General features: G+C 38.7%; 1 protein-coding gene across 8 annotated transcripts in view; it reads left to right on the forward strand.

The window, feature by feature from the left end:
• RERE (arginine-glutamic acid dipeptide repeats) overlaps positions 1-13,935 on the forward strand; it is a 407,880-nt gene that overhangs the window by 242,631 nt on the left and 151,314 nt on the right. For all 8 annotated transcript variants that reach the window (XM_077891331.1, XM_077891339.1, XM_077891333.1 and 5 more), the window contains one exon: positions 13,362-13,466. In XM_077891331.1, the coding sequence (XP_077747457.1) occupies positions 13,362-13,466 (105 nt within the window). The remainder of the gene's footprint in view (positions 1-13,361; positions 13,467-13,935) is intronic.

A 13,935-nucleotide genomic window follows, 5' to 3' on the forward strand; every position in this document is an offset into this window, starting at 1 on the left:
CTGTTTCTTTCTTTCTTTCTTTTTTTTTTTTTTAAGATTTTATTTATTCATGAGAGATACAGAGAGAGAGAGAGAGAGGCAGAGACATAGGCAGAGGGAGAAGCAGGCTCCCTGTAAGGAGCCAGATGTGGGACTTGATTCCAGGACACCGGGATCACACGCTGAGCCAAAGGCAGATGCTCAACCACTGAGCCACCCAGGCGTCCTTTTCCCTCCTGTTTCTATCATGTGTCATTGGTTAAGGTACATGATTTTAAGCAGTGTAGTAGAGTTGAAGTTAAAATAAATAAATATGTGAGACATAACTCTGGTTATTTAATATGTTTTAGTATATTTGCTTAAAGTGAATATATTTAAATATTAGTGGCTCTTCAGATTCTGTGGAGTCATTTTATACTACTTTACTCTTTTTATTTTTTGAAAAAAATCAAAAAAACATTTTAAATTTTATTTACCTATTTGAGACAGAGACAGAGGGAGCCTGAGCAGGGAGAGGGGCAAAGGGAGAGGAACAAGTAGACTCCCTGCTGAGCAGGGAGCAGCCCTTTACGGCTCTCTGTCCCAGAACCCTGAGATCATGACATGAGCTGAAGTCAGACACTTGACCAACTGAGCCACCCAGGAGCCTCTATTTTAAGCTTTTTAGAGGAACCAGTTGTCCCACATAATTCTAGCTGGATCTAGTGAATGTACTTAACTAGGTTTATAATCACACACTTCTGGAGATGTGTAACTGTGTTGTCACTGCCTCTTCCTAGGCACAGAAGGTCTGGAATGCTGATGGTAATTCCATGTCTGCTTTTCACTGTGGATGTGATTAGAACCCTTACTGATTAGGTTTTTTTCTTCTTATGGTATTATCTTTGAAGTGGCCATGAGGTGGTTTCATTATAACTGTCATCTTAAATTTGATTTTGTTAGCTCTTGTGCATCCTGACAATTTGATTCTTTTTTTCAAAGATATCAGATAATAGTAGTCACATAATAATTTAATGATCTGGCCTAGTACATGCTCAGTAAATGCTTGTACATATATTGACATTTGTCTGCTTCTGAGCTAATCTGTATGGCTCTTACATTACTTAGTAATCTTGCGTGGTTCTCAGTGGCAGAGTGCTCACTATAAGATCATCTCCTATAAAAGCAGCATTGAATGGTGGTTCCTCCTTCCCATCTCTATTTGTTCCTTTTCTCTTAGCAAATTTGGATGATTTGATTATTTTGTTTTTAAGATTTTATGTATAATATTTACTTGAGATAGAACGTAAGAGCTGGAGGGAGGGGCAGAGGGACAAGCAAACTACCTGCTTAGCACAGAGCCCAACATGATGGCAGGGCTCCATCCCAGCACCCTGAGATAATGACCTGAGCTAAATTCAGAAGCTTAATTGGCTGAGCCACCCAGGTACCCCTGGATTACTTTAATTTTAAAATATGGCAGGAGGTGGTAGTGGAATTACATTTTAACTTAAAAAAATATGTTATTTATGTATTTGAGAAAGAGAATGTGAGCCAGGGGGAGGGGCAGAGAAGAGGGAGAGCTTGATTTGGGCTCGACATCACAACCTTGAGACCATCACCCCGAGACCACAACCTGAGCTGAAGCCAGGACCCCCAACCGACTGAGCCAACCAGGTGCCCCAACTTTTAACTTTTTTTTTTCCAATTTTTCCTTCACAATCTATCCACAGAAATAATTTTTTTTCCTCTATAGATATAAAGCAGTTCTGCCAAAAATAAAATGATTTTGAAAGTGACAAAATAGTCTATAGACACATGAAAAAGGATCAAATGAACATAGTGGGAAAAAAATGGGGAAGAGAAGAGAAAGACTGATTATGTTAGTGCTTAGCACCCTTCTTGTCAAAGATCAAAGTGCTTAGTTGTGTGACTTCATGGGACTCAGTGACTACGAGGGGGGCTCCTGCCATTGCATTCCTTCAGGAGGACAATGATGCAGAGCTTTCTCTTCTAAGCTGGTGCTAGGATTGTAGTAAGGGAGGACAGAGCACATTGTCTTCAGCCATCATGAATCATATGGAAGACAGATTTCCTCTGCAGCTTATTCTGTGTTGATATTCTAGTATTTCTCTCCCCAAACTAAATTCGCTCCCAGGGGAGATTGTGGGACCATGAGTTCCAGAAACCTTTATTGAGATTCAGCACTGCCGCTTGGCTGCTGTTTTTAAATTCTTGCCTTGGCTGTCCCTCATCCCTGCCTTTCAAGCTAAGGTTCTATTGCTGTTTGTTTTCTTTTCTTCATTACATTTATCAGTAGCAATATAGTAAAGTTAGTATCTTGAGAGAAGTATTTTTGAGTTCTCCTTACTTCCTGGTATGTAAGTGTTTTTGGGTCATGCTGATAAAATAGGAAAAAATATGCCAGAGTGAAATAAGAAGACTTCTGCTGTTGTTTTTTTTTTTTTTTAATTTATTTTTTAAATACTTTATTTATTTATTCATGAAAGAGAAAGAGACAGGCAGAGATGTAGGCAGAGGGAGAAGCAGGCTCCGTGCAAGGGTCCCAATGCAGGACTCGATCCCAGGACCCTAGGGTCAGAACCTGAGCCAAAGGCAGATGCTCAACCACTGAGCCAACCAGGCATCCTGTTTTGTTGTTGTTGTTTTTTAAAGATTTATTTATTTGAGAGAGAGAGAGAACAAGCACACAAGTGGTAGGAGGGGCAGAGAGAGGGAGAGGGTCTCTTTCAGACTCCCCACCCAGTGTGGAGCCCAATGCAGGGCTCCCCATCTCATGACCCTGAGATCAGAACCTCAGCTGAAACCAAGAGGCAGGCAGTTAACTGACTGAGCCATCCCAGGCACCCTGAAATGAGAAGACTTCAGTTTGAATCCTGGCTCTGCCCCATAGTTTTGTGATCAGGGTCAAATTCATTAACTTTTGAGTTACTTTTGAGTTATTCATTTGACAAATTTACTCATGGCCATGTGATTAAATGACAGAACCCCAAACCAAACACACATCTTTTGGTTCTACATCCAGTAAGATAAGAGGTGTGAAAAAGTCTCTCAGAGTGCCTCACAGTAGCATGAGTAGTGTTTATAGTCACTGAATCTGAATTGGGACTTAGAAAATAAAAGAAAGAGGGGATCCCTGGGTGGCTCAGCAGTTTGGTGCCTTCCTTTGGCCCTGGGCGTGATCTTGGAGCCTGCTTCTCCCTCCTCCTGTGTCTCTGCCTCTCTCTCTGTGTGTGTGTGTGTCTATCATAAGTAAGTAAGTAAGTAAGTAAGTAAGTAAGTAAGTAAGTAAGTAAGTGTGTCTATCATAAATAAAGTAAGTAAGTAAATAAATAAATCTTAAAAAAAAAAAGAAAAAGGAAGAAAAGAAAAAAGTAAAATTAAATGTAGTTCTGTACCAAGTTATTGACAGCACAATTACTTAGCATCCATTTATCTTTCTGTTGCCTCTTGACTGAGTTGATTGGATACTTTGATTACTTCAGGTATGAGAGGAAGAGTTTAGCTTGAGGAGCCATCCCTAGATGCTCTGTGAAAGAGGAGATAAACCTGCTCTGAGAACAAACAGATAAATTTTATTACACTAAATAAAAATTATCGCTTGCAATTTGTTTCCTCTGTTACTTTTTTCACTCTAAGGATCATGTTTTATTGATGATCAAAGAAAGGATCCACAGAGATTGCTTTGTGACTGGACGTGTGACCTGGCAGAAATTTTGTGTTTTACTGTGCACTTGTAACCATGAATTCCCAAATATCATAAATATCTCCATGATTTAAGGACTGGTTGCCAACTTTCTGATGATCTGTTTCTTCAGGGAATCGAGCTACCCAGGCATCCCATGACATTAAAGAATTTTTTTGAAAACAAAAGTAAAGATACTATGTACTAGAATCTGTGGCATGCATTTAAAGCACTGATCAAAGGAAAGCTAGTTACACTAAGCACATAAATTCAAATGAAATTAAAGGATCGAGTTCCCACCTTAAATGATAAAAAGAATACCAAATCTAAAGGATGGACTGCTACTGAGCTCAGCATATGTAGTATATGTAGTATATGATGATGATTTACAGGTCAGGTAACAAGCTATCATCTTAACTACGGATTTGTCTTATGGAGATATATTTTAGTCTGAATTTTCTGGCAGCCTTCTGAGCCAAGAAACCCTAAACTGGCTCTGCAGGGCTTCTAAAACCCTCCTTTTCATTCTGAATTAATCAATCTCTTTACTTTGTTATGGGCATATAGGATCGTATGTGTAGTAGTTGGTACAGACTAATTATGTCTTTGTACAATTCCCCAACCATTCTTAGCACTGATACTGGTCCTTTAGCTCCTGAGAGCTCCCTGAGGAGTCTCATGATGCCTCAGAGCTTTTAGTTTTGTAGTTCCAAGATTATTTCCTGACTTTAATCACCTGTTGTTTTTATATGTGAAATAACCTCTACCTTCAGCATTTTAAAAAAATTTTTAAAAAATTTTTTTTATTTATGATAGTCACAGAGAGAGAGAGAGAGAGAGGCAGAGACACAGGCAGAGGGAGAAGCAGGCTCCATGCACTGGGAGCCCGATGTGGGATTCGATCCCGGGTCTCCAGGATGGCGCCCTGGGCCAAAGGCAGGCGCCAAACTGCTGCGCCACCCAGGGATCCCTACCTTCAGCATTTTTATTGTGTTGTCTGTATGTGCTTTGTACTTCATTAAACACCATAACCTGACAGTCATTTTATTTATTGGCTCATTCATCATTTAACACGTCATTGAGCTGCTAGTTGGGGAAGAGCTCAGAGGTGCTGGGAGCACCCACCTGAACAATACACTCTTTCTGCTTTTGAGTACTTCTCAGTCTTGTAAAAATTCTTTTATCGGAGCTACTTGTGACACACAGAAAAGTTGTAAGTATTGTGTTTCCCCCAGTCTTCCTCATTGTTAGCACAGAATGACAGAACTGTAGTGCAGTTATCAGAACCAGGAAATTAGCATTAATTTGATACAGTTGAACTGAAGACCATTCTGGAGATCACTAATGTCTTAATCATTCAAACTGCTATAATAAAATAACATCAGCTGCGTGGCTTATAAACAACAGAAATTTATTTCTCATCGTTCTGGAAGCTGGATGTCTGAGATCAGAGTACCAGTGTGTTTGAGTTCTGGTGAGATCGCTCTTCTTGTTTGCAGACTGCCGACTTGTATCCTTGCATAGCTTAGAATAGAGAGGGAACGCAAGCTTCCAGTCCAGTACCACAAGATTATCATGCCTCTTTTTGCAACTTCTTCTTCAGCAGTAAAAAATTCCATTCCTGTTGTTGAAATATAATATTTTTATCTTCTTCAAGAATACACATAGTTTCAGAATTTGTAACCCATGTCCCTGTGAGAAATAGATTTACTGCATAATTTTTGTCTTTAGTCTTGAAATGTGTCAGCAAGACAGCGTTTTCCAATGCTGCTTCGATCAGTTCTGTTCTTCCGCACCTCCTTATGGTGTGGCTGTGGTACCCATTTGTAATAGAGTTAGTTAGGTTCATCTGCTGGACCTTGTGTTCCACTTCTAGTTGATGTAGACTGTTGTTAAGTTTTAGATTTGTGAGGGTGTAGACTGTGGCTACTGTGGCTATGCTTCTGAGGGTCAGGGCTGTGGATGGACACCAAGTTGTCGACTCTCTTATCATGACCCATCCCCCACCTCCTTCCTACCCACCTGCTCCTTAATTTATCCTTCCTTCATGTTTTCATTTCAAATGAGCAAATGCAGGTCTATGTTTTCATCGCTTCTTTCTTATGTGAAGGGTAGCATCCTACAGATAACTCTTTAATGTTTGCATTTTTTACTTAATGGTATGTTTTGGTAATTGTTCCATATAGCTCATTCAGATCTTCCTCGTTCTCTTTTACAGCTGCATAAAGTCTATTGTGTGGCTGGACCATAGTTCATTCATCTGCTCTCTTTTGAATGGGCATTGAGGTTTTTTCCAGGATGTTTCAGTTATAAGTGGTGCTGTATTGAACATCGTCATGCAGAGGTAGTTCCTTCTTGTTGGCTGTGAATCAGGGTAGATTCATTGGAGAGAGATGGCTGGGTTGAAAGGCTCATGTACATGTGGTTCTCCTCCAGAAAGCATATCCAGTTTCTATTGCTCTGTTTCCCCAGTAGAAATGTGTGGTTTCATTTTTTAAAATTGTGCCAGTCTGCTAGGTGAGAAATAGTACATTTTACTTTAGTAAAAGTATTCTTTTACTTTATTTTGCTAATGGTAAGTTTGAGCATTTTTTTCATTATGTTTGAAGGATATTTTTGTCTTTTTTTGTGTGTGTGAATTACCTGTTCGTGTCATTTCCTTTGGGATTTGTCTTTTTGTCTATTAAAGTTCTTTACATGGGACGCCTGGGTGGCTCAGTGATTGAGCATCTGCCTTTGGCTCAGGTCGTGATCCCAGGGTCCTGGGATCGAGTCCCACATTGGGCTCCCTGCGGGGAGCCTGTTTCTCCCTCTGCCTATGTCTCTGCCTCTCTCTGTGTCTCTCAGGAATAAATAAATAAATTTTTTTTAAAGTTCTTTACATTTTCTCTTGTATATGTTGCAAATATTTGCTCCCATTTGTCAGTTTTCTTTTATGGTTTTAAAAAAGTTTTGTAAAACTTACTTCTATGTAGTCAAATTTGTCAGTCTTTTCATTTATTCCCTCAGGCCTTTGAGTCCTAGTTAGAAAGCCTCTCTCTATAAACCCGATTTACAGAAGAGTTCCACCCAGTTGTCTTAGCACCATTTATTAAAAAGCCTATCTTGTGCTTCCTTTAGCAGATATAGACCAAAAAGCCTGTCTTTACTTCAATGGCCCTCAATGCTGCCTTTGTCATAGATTATGTTCCATGTGTTCTGGACTTGTCATTCTGTCCAACATGCTCTTGTAATTATAGAGGCATTATGGTATTTTTTTTTTTACTGTAATACTGATAGTTTCCCCTTTCGCAGTTATTGGTTTTTCCTATAAATCTTCATAGTAAAATGTTTCATTCTATTAAATAGCTAGTTGATAGCATTGAATTTACAGATCAGACTATGAAGAAATGCCATGTTGAGGTTTTCTATCTGAGAACAGGGGATATTTTTCCATTTGTTCATGTTTACTTTGTGTTGTTTAGAAGTATTTAAGAATTTTCCTCATAGAGATGTTCCCATTCTTGTTACATTTATTTCTATGCATTTAATCTTATGTATATTGAACTTCATACCCTACTAATAAAGAACACACTTTTTTTATGTACCATGGCGTATTCTCAAATTGATCATATGTTAGATCACAGAGAAAACATATCTGATTAAAAGGAAATAAAACTGTAGTTTACAAACGAAAACATAGACCCTTTCACCGGGAAATTTAAAACTTCCTATTTCGTAACTATAGAGAACACACTGATGACTGATGATCACCAAAGGGGAGAGGAATAAAGGGAGGGGGGAAGGAGGTGATGGGGATTTAGAGTACACTCATCATGTTGAGCACCGAATAACGTATGAAACTGTGGACTCACTATATTGTGTACCTGAAACTAATATAACACTGCATGTTAACTATGCTAAATTGAAATTAAAAATTTGAAAAAAAAATAAAGTTTCCTATTAAACAACTCCTGAGTAGAAGGGGAAATAAAACCTGAAATTAAAAAAAAAATTTTTAAAGATTTTATTGATTTGAGAGAGAGAATATGTGAAAGAGAGAGAGCTGACCAGGGAGCCTAATGTAGGGCTCTATATCCCAGGGCCCTGGGATAATGAGCTGAAGGCAGATGCTTAACCAACCGAGCTACCCAGGCATCCCATGACATTAAAGAATTTTTTTGAAAACAAAAGTAAAGATACTATGTACTAGAATCTGTGGCATGCATTTAAAGCACTGATCAAAGGAAAGCGAGTTACACTAAGCACAGAAATTCAAATGAAATTAAAGGATTGAGTTCCCACCTTAAATGATAAAAAGAATACCAAATCTAAAGGATGGACTGCTACTGAGCTCAGCATATGTAGAAGAGATGCTTAAAACATTCCATTTGACAGTGGGGAGGCAGAGGCATGGAAGTGGAAGTGATGTCAGTTGTCACACAAACAGTACCTATTTAGGAAACTGTGGACTGATATTCTCAAGACACTGTAAATGAATCAAGGTGAATCATAAAAAGTGTCCAGATAACCTTTAGGAAGGGAAGAGAAATAGAATGAAAAACAAACTTAAAAAAAATTCTTTGCCTGTCATTCATCAAATGGCTCACAGTTGACAAGATGCTGACTCTGTCTCAAGATCTTTCTTTCCCTTTGTGCTCAGGCAAGGGTGATGACCAAAGCCATAGGCACGTCTGCTGCTGTAAGCATTCTGTGCATGCCTGTGTGCCTCTTTGCAAGTTTCTCTGGGGTTTGCATGTGCCTGGGAATATACAGAGACTTTCCCAGTTATAGACAGCTCTGATGGAATGAATTCCTGGGCCATATTTCCATTTATATTCTCTTCCTGCTCCTTCATCCGCTTCAGGTTGCCTCCTCCCACCGGCCGGTAGCGCCCAGGGTGGAACTGTGGGCCCCCACACCAAGGGATACTCAAACAAGTCCAGCATTAGGCCTTCTTTTTCTGATAAATGAGAGGCCCCTAAAATAGGGGGCTTCCCGATCTTTAGTCATGTTTCTGTTAACAGTGAAGTATCCCATTAGAAATGGGGTGTATAGGACCTTGGAGGTTCTGAAACCACATATTCACCAAGGTGATAATGATGGCAGTTTTCTCTTAACAGTCTCTCCTCCTCCATTCCACAAACACTGTCAAATAATGTACTACTTTTGAGACAGTAGATGAAAAGAGTGCTTTGGAGAACAAAAATAATGAATGCTTAAAATGATACCTATACACTTTTTAAATTTAAGCTCTAGTCTTTAAATTCTAAGCTCTACTCTTCAGCAAGAGGTGCTGTGAAAAATACTTTGAAATGGATACCAACCATAGTGGGCTTGCCTACTCCATCTTCAGCTCTGCTTAGTACTCAGGGCTCTGTACAGATGGTTCATTAGTTTCCAAGAACAGCAACATTATTAGTATTTTTTAAAGATTTTGTTTGTTTATTTGAGAGAGAGGGAGGGAGCAAGAGAGAGAGCACGAGAACAGGGTCGTAGAGGGGAGAGATAAGGAGATGCTACACTGAGCATGGAGCCTTGACATGGGACTCACTCTAAAGACATGAGCCAAAACCAGGTGTCAGATGCTTAAGTGACTGAGCCACCCAGGTGCCCCAAGAACAGCAGCATTAAATAGCCATAGTTACATGCTAGGACTCTTGCTGTTTTATTTTCTCCTAATACTTAAAGTATTTATACAATAAAACACATTTTAAGTTTATATTTTCATGAATTTTGATAAATTTGTTTGATCCTGAACAAGGCATGGAATATTCCCATCATCCCAGAAAGTTCTCTTAAACTACCCACCCTCTTCATAAATCTATCTACCTAGAAGCAACCATTTTTCTGATTTCTTTTACCATAAATTATTTTGCCTGTCCTAGAAATTCATTCATTATAAATGGGAGTCATACTTCTTGTGTGCCTGGCTATTTTTACTTGGTATGTATGTATGTATTTATTTATTTATTTATTTAATTTTTTAAAAAAAGATTTTTATTTATTTATTCATGGGAGACACACAGAGGCAGAGACACAGGCAGAGGGAGAAGCAGGCTCCCTGCAGGGAGCCCAATGCAGGACTCGATCCTAGATCCAGGATCATGACCTGAGTGAAAGGCTGATGCTCAACTGCTGAGCTACCCAGGCATCCCAACTCAGCATTTAACATTTGAGACTTCCCCCCCATGATGTGCTATGTATCAGTACTTCTTTCCTTGTTATTGTTGTGAAGTGTTTAAGTATTTCATTTTACAAATATGTAATAATTTTTGACCCATTTCCTTACTGATGGATATTTGGATTGTTTGTAGGCCAGTATGAATAAAAGCTATTATGAACGACAGCAAAAAAGCACACAGAAGGAAAATAGGAAACAGACATTAATAAAAGAAACATTAAATCTAAATAATCAGATCCTTTAAAAAATTTAATATCTCATTAAAAATGATATTATGACCAATTGGGATTTATTCCAGGAATGCAAGAAGTAGGCTCCCTATTAGAGACTATGCTGATATTGTACACCATGTTATTACATCTAAGGCGGGGGGAACCCCATATCTCAAAATCTATGATTATTTGTTTTTTTAATTTAATTTTTATTTTTTAAAATTTATTCATGAGATACAGAGAGAGAGAGAGGCAGAGACACAGGCAGAGGGAGAAGCAGGCTTCATGCAGGGAGCCTGAGTGGGACTCGATCCTGGGTCTCCAGGATCAAGCCCTGGGCTGAAGGTGGTGCTAAACCACTGAGCCACCCAGGCTGCCCGATTTTTTGTAAAGCTAGTATCATATTTAACAGTAATACCTGAGAGACATTTCTACTGAGGTCAGGAACAAGGCAAGGGTACCCATTACTTTCCACATTCTGTGAGAGGGCCTATGCAATTTGAGTCTTTTTTTTTTTTAAAGATTTTATTTATTCATGAGAGACACAGGCAGAGGGTGAAGCAGGCTCCATGCAGGGAGCCTGATGTGGGACTTGATCCCGGGATTCCAGGATCACACCCTGGGCCAAAGGCAGGCACTAAACTGCTGAGCCACCCAGGGATCCCGCAATTTGAGTTTTAAGAAAGTGTAAAAAAGAAGTAAAATCATGTTTATTTGCAAGTAACAGCATACCTGGAAAAACTCAGAAAACCAATGATTAAACTGTATCAAATGATAAAGAATTCAGTCTAGTAGCAGGATATAGAGCTAACATACAAAAATCAGTAGCTTTCACATAATCAAAAAGAAAGTAAATTGATGACATACTTGTAAATGAGGTCATTGATTAGTTTCATGGACATTTATGAGACGTTATCCTTCTGTTCCTGCTGCTTCTGGCTTTCCCTAAACCAGCTGTGTTGCTGTCCCCATGGGACATTGAGCGATGTCTTTAGATATTTTTGATTGTCACTGTGAGTGTGATGGGGGTATAGGCCAGGGATATACTGCACTGAGGCCTGCTCAGTGCAGGATAGCCCCTGACAACAAATTATTCAGTCTAAAATGTCAGTAGTTCTGAGCCTGAGAAACCTTTTCCTAAATAAAACATCTGATTTCCAGTGCTTGTGTTTAGAATTGTGGGTTCGTAGGGATTCTATACCTTGAACGAATACATTGATTAAGTACTCAAGTTAAAGTGTATACTTGATGGGCACCTGGGTGGCTCAGTTAGTTAAGCATCTGCCTTCAGCTCAGGTCATGATACCAGGGTCCTTGGATTGAGTCCCACATTGGGCTCCTTGCTCAGCAAGGGTCCTGCTTCTCCCTCTCCCTTTGCCTGCTGCTCCCCCTGCTTGTGTTTTCTCTCTGTCAAATAAATAAAATCTTAAAAAATAATTTAAAGGGTATACTTGAATGTGAGTAATGATGAAGACTAGTAAGAGAGATCACTTTCCTTTAGTTACAATGATAGAAATAATTTATTTTGTGTAGCACCAAATAGTATATAAAATTTCATAGATTTCTTATTTGATCTCCTTAATATAAGATGTGTCTAACAGGTGTTCTTATCTCTGTTCAGCTAATAAAGGAACTACCTATTTTTTCTAGGTTTCAGGGACTACATCATGTCAGATTGATGAGTAGTTTCAGAGTGTGTACATTGTTTGTTCATGTGTAAAAGTGATCTTGCCTTTCTTTTCTTTCCAGAAGCTCATTTTAGTTCCAGCTATGTACTAGAGATAGGTCCTGGTCCTGCAAAGTTGATTCCTAGTCCATATTTCCCTTTAGTTGTATCCTGTTACTTACAAATCAGTACTTCCAGTGGAACTTTCTGTGGTGATGGAAATGTTCCATAAATCCATGTTCAGTATGTTAGCCACCAGCCACAAGTGGCTATTTAAATTTACATTAATTAAGATTAAATAAAATTTAAAATCCAGTTCTCTTCAGTTGGACCAGACACATTTCAAGTGCTCAGGAGCTCTGCATTATGTTATCAGTAGTTCCCAATAAATCAACTTCAATAAATCAAAAACATTTTTGTTTAATTTTTAAAATGGAGGTTGTTTGAGCTCCATCTTAGCTTCTGCGCATTGCTGTGGCTTTGGTCATAGTTCTTAAGCTCCGTGGAAGAGGAGGACATTGCTTTTTAATTTCTTGGTAGGAGGCAAATGAATATCACCCCCAGGTTGTTATCCTTCAGCTAGTTTTTTTCTCAAACACCTTGGTCGTTAGCTGGTGTATATGTTGTTAATGCACCAACTCATGGAGTCCTCATGAGAATGAAATGCCTGTTGAAGTGATAGAAATTCATTCCCCTGGAAGCATCCCGCATGTGCTGTTGATGTGCTGTTGATTCTCCAATTCCATCTGCTGTGCTCCTAACCCTTGGCTTCTGCTTGGTGTTAGAGTTCCCTTCTGTGACCACTAAGGGAGTTGCTTAAAACCTCCCTGCCTCATTGGGAACTGTGGAAATTCTCCCAACTTGTGTGTGTGTGTGTGTGTGTGTGTGTGTGTATGTGTGTGTGTTTTAAGGACTTTGGTAGGATTATAGAGTTTTCAGCTATAATGTGTTTTAAATTTTGTTGGTAGATGAACCTGAAAGTCTTTTTATTTCAATATTTCTGTGAGAAAGTGTTTTCCAACTTACAGTCATTTAACATTACCTGAAAATTTGGAAGTATGTGTTTATATATTAGAGCCAGTCTATGTATTTAAAAAGCTAAAGTCTCTTGGTTTTAATTTCCAAGTCAGTTTATTTCTTGCACATTGAAAGAGAAGTAAAATATTTGACAGTTATACATTCTGCCTGCAATAAAGTGAGAGGAAGAAAAGGCCCATTTTGTTTTGATGATTTACAAACTAGGCTTTAGGTGGATTTATTTTTGTAAAGTAATTTAACTGTGGTTTAAATTAAAATTTTCCTGTCATTTCTAGTTTAATATCCTTTCATCACAGTCCTGCCCTCAATTTACCTCTGTGGTTTAATTAATTCTATTCCATGACTAAAATGCTGAGGTAAATGGAGTCAAGTTGTGAAGTTGTAGGTGAAAGCAGTCCTGAAACAAAAAAATACGTTGTTGGACATTTTCTTCTTTCTTTTGGGAACTCCCAGTTTTCTGAACTGGTAGTTATGGGGTCTTTAGCCATATTCTACATGTTTTTAGAGTAACGTGGATTTAGTTATGTCTTCCCCTACCTGCATCCCTCCAATAGTGTTGTGGTTTGCAAAGCAGTCGACGGTGATACTAATATATTTTTTATGCTTGTTTATTTTCAGAGGGAAGTGTAACATCTCCCATTTTTCTGACATATTTGCTGCTAGAGAGTTTAAAGCTCGGGTGGATTCATTTTTCTACATATTAGGCTACAACCCTGAGACAAGGTAAGTGAGTCACTTGGGCCCACTCAGTGCAAACTTTTGCTTTTCTCGCATGCATGCGTGTATGTGTGTTTATGTTAGTAAGATTTTAAAAAGACAACTCCAAAACCCAAAGTAAGCCTCTCTGAAAGGAGTTCTAATGTTTTTGGCAACTAAAGCAGGTTATTGTTTGCTCTTGATTTTTATTAAGAAAAGGAAAATGAGAAAATTTGGGTTTTGAGAGGGCAAGGCAAAGATGGACATTTAGTTGATCTGTGTTTTGAACTTAATGAATGGGCAGTTTATTACTGCCCTACTGCACATTGTGTCAAGCATTCCATGATACCATATTGAAAACATTAGGACTTTTTAAAAAAAATTTTATTTGAGAGAGATAATGAGCATGAGAGTACACACAAGAATGAACAGGGAGAGGGGCAGAGGGAGAAGCACACTCTCGGATGAGCAGAGAGCCCTATTCAGGGCTCGATCC

This window comes from Canis aureus, chromosome 3 (assembly GCF_053574225.1).
Source record: "Canis aureus isolate CA01 chromosome 3, VMU_Caureus_v.1.0, whole genome shotgun sequence".
NCBI classification, from domain to species: domain Eukaryota; kingdom Metazoa; phylum Chordata; class Mammalia; order Carnivora; family Canidae; genus Canis; species Canis aureus.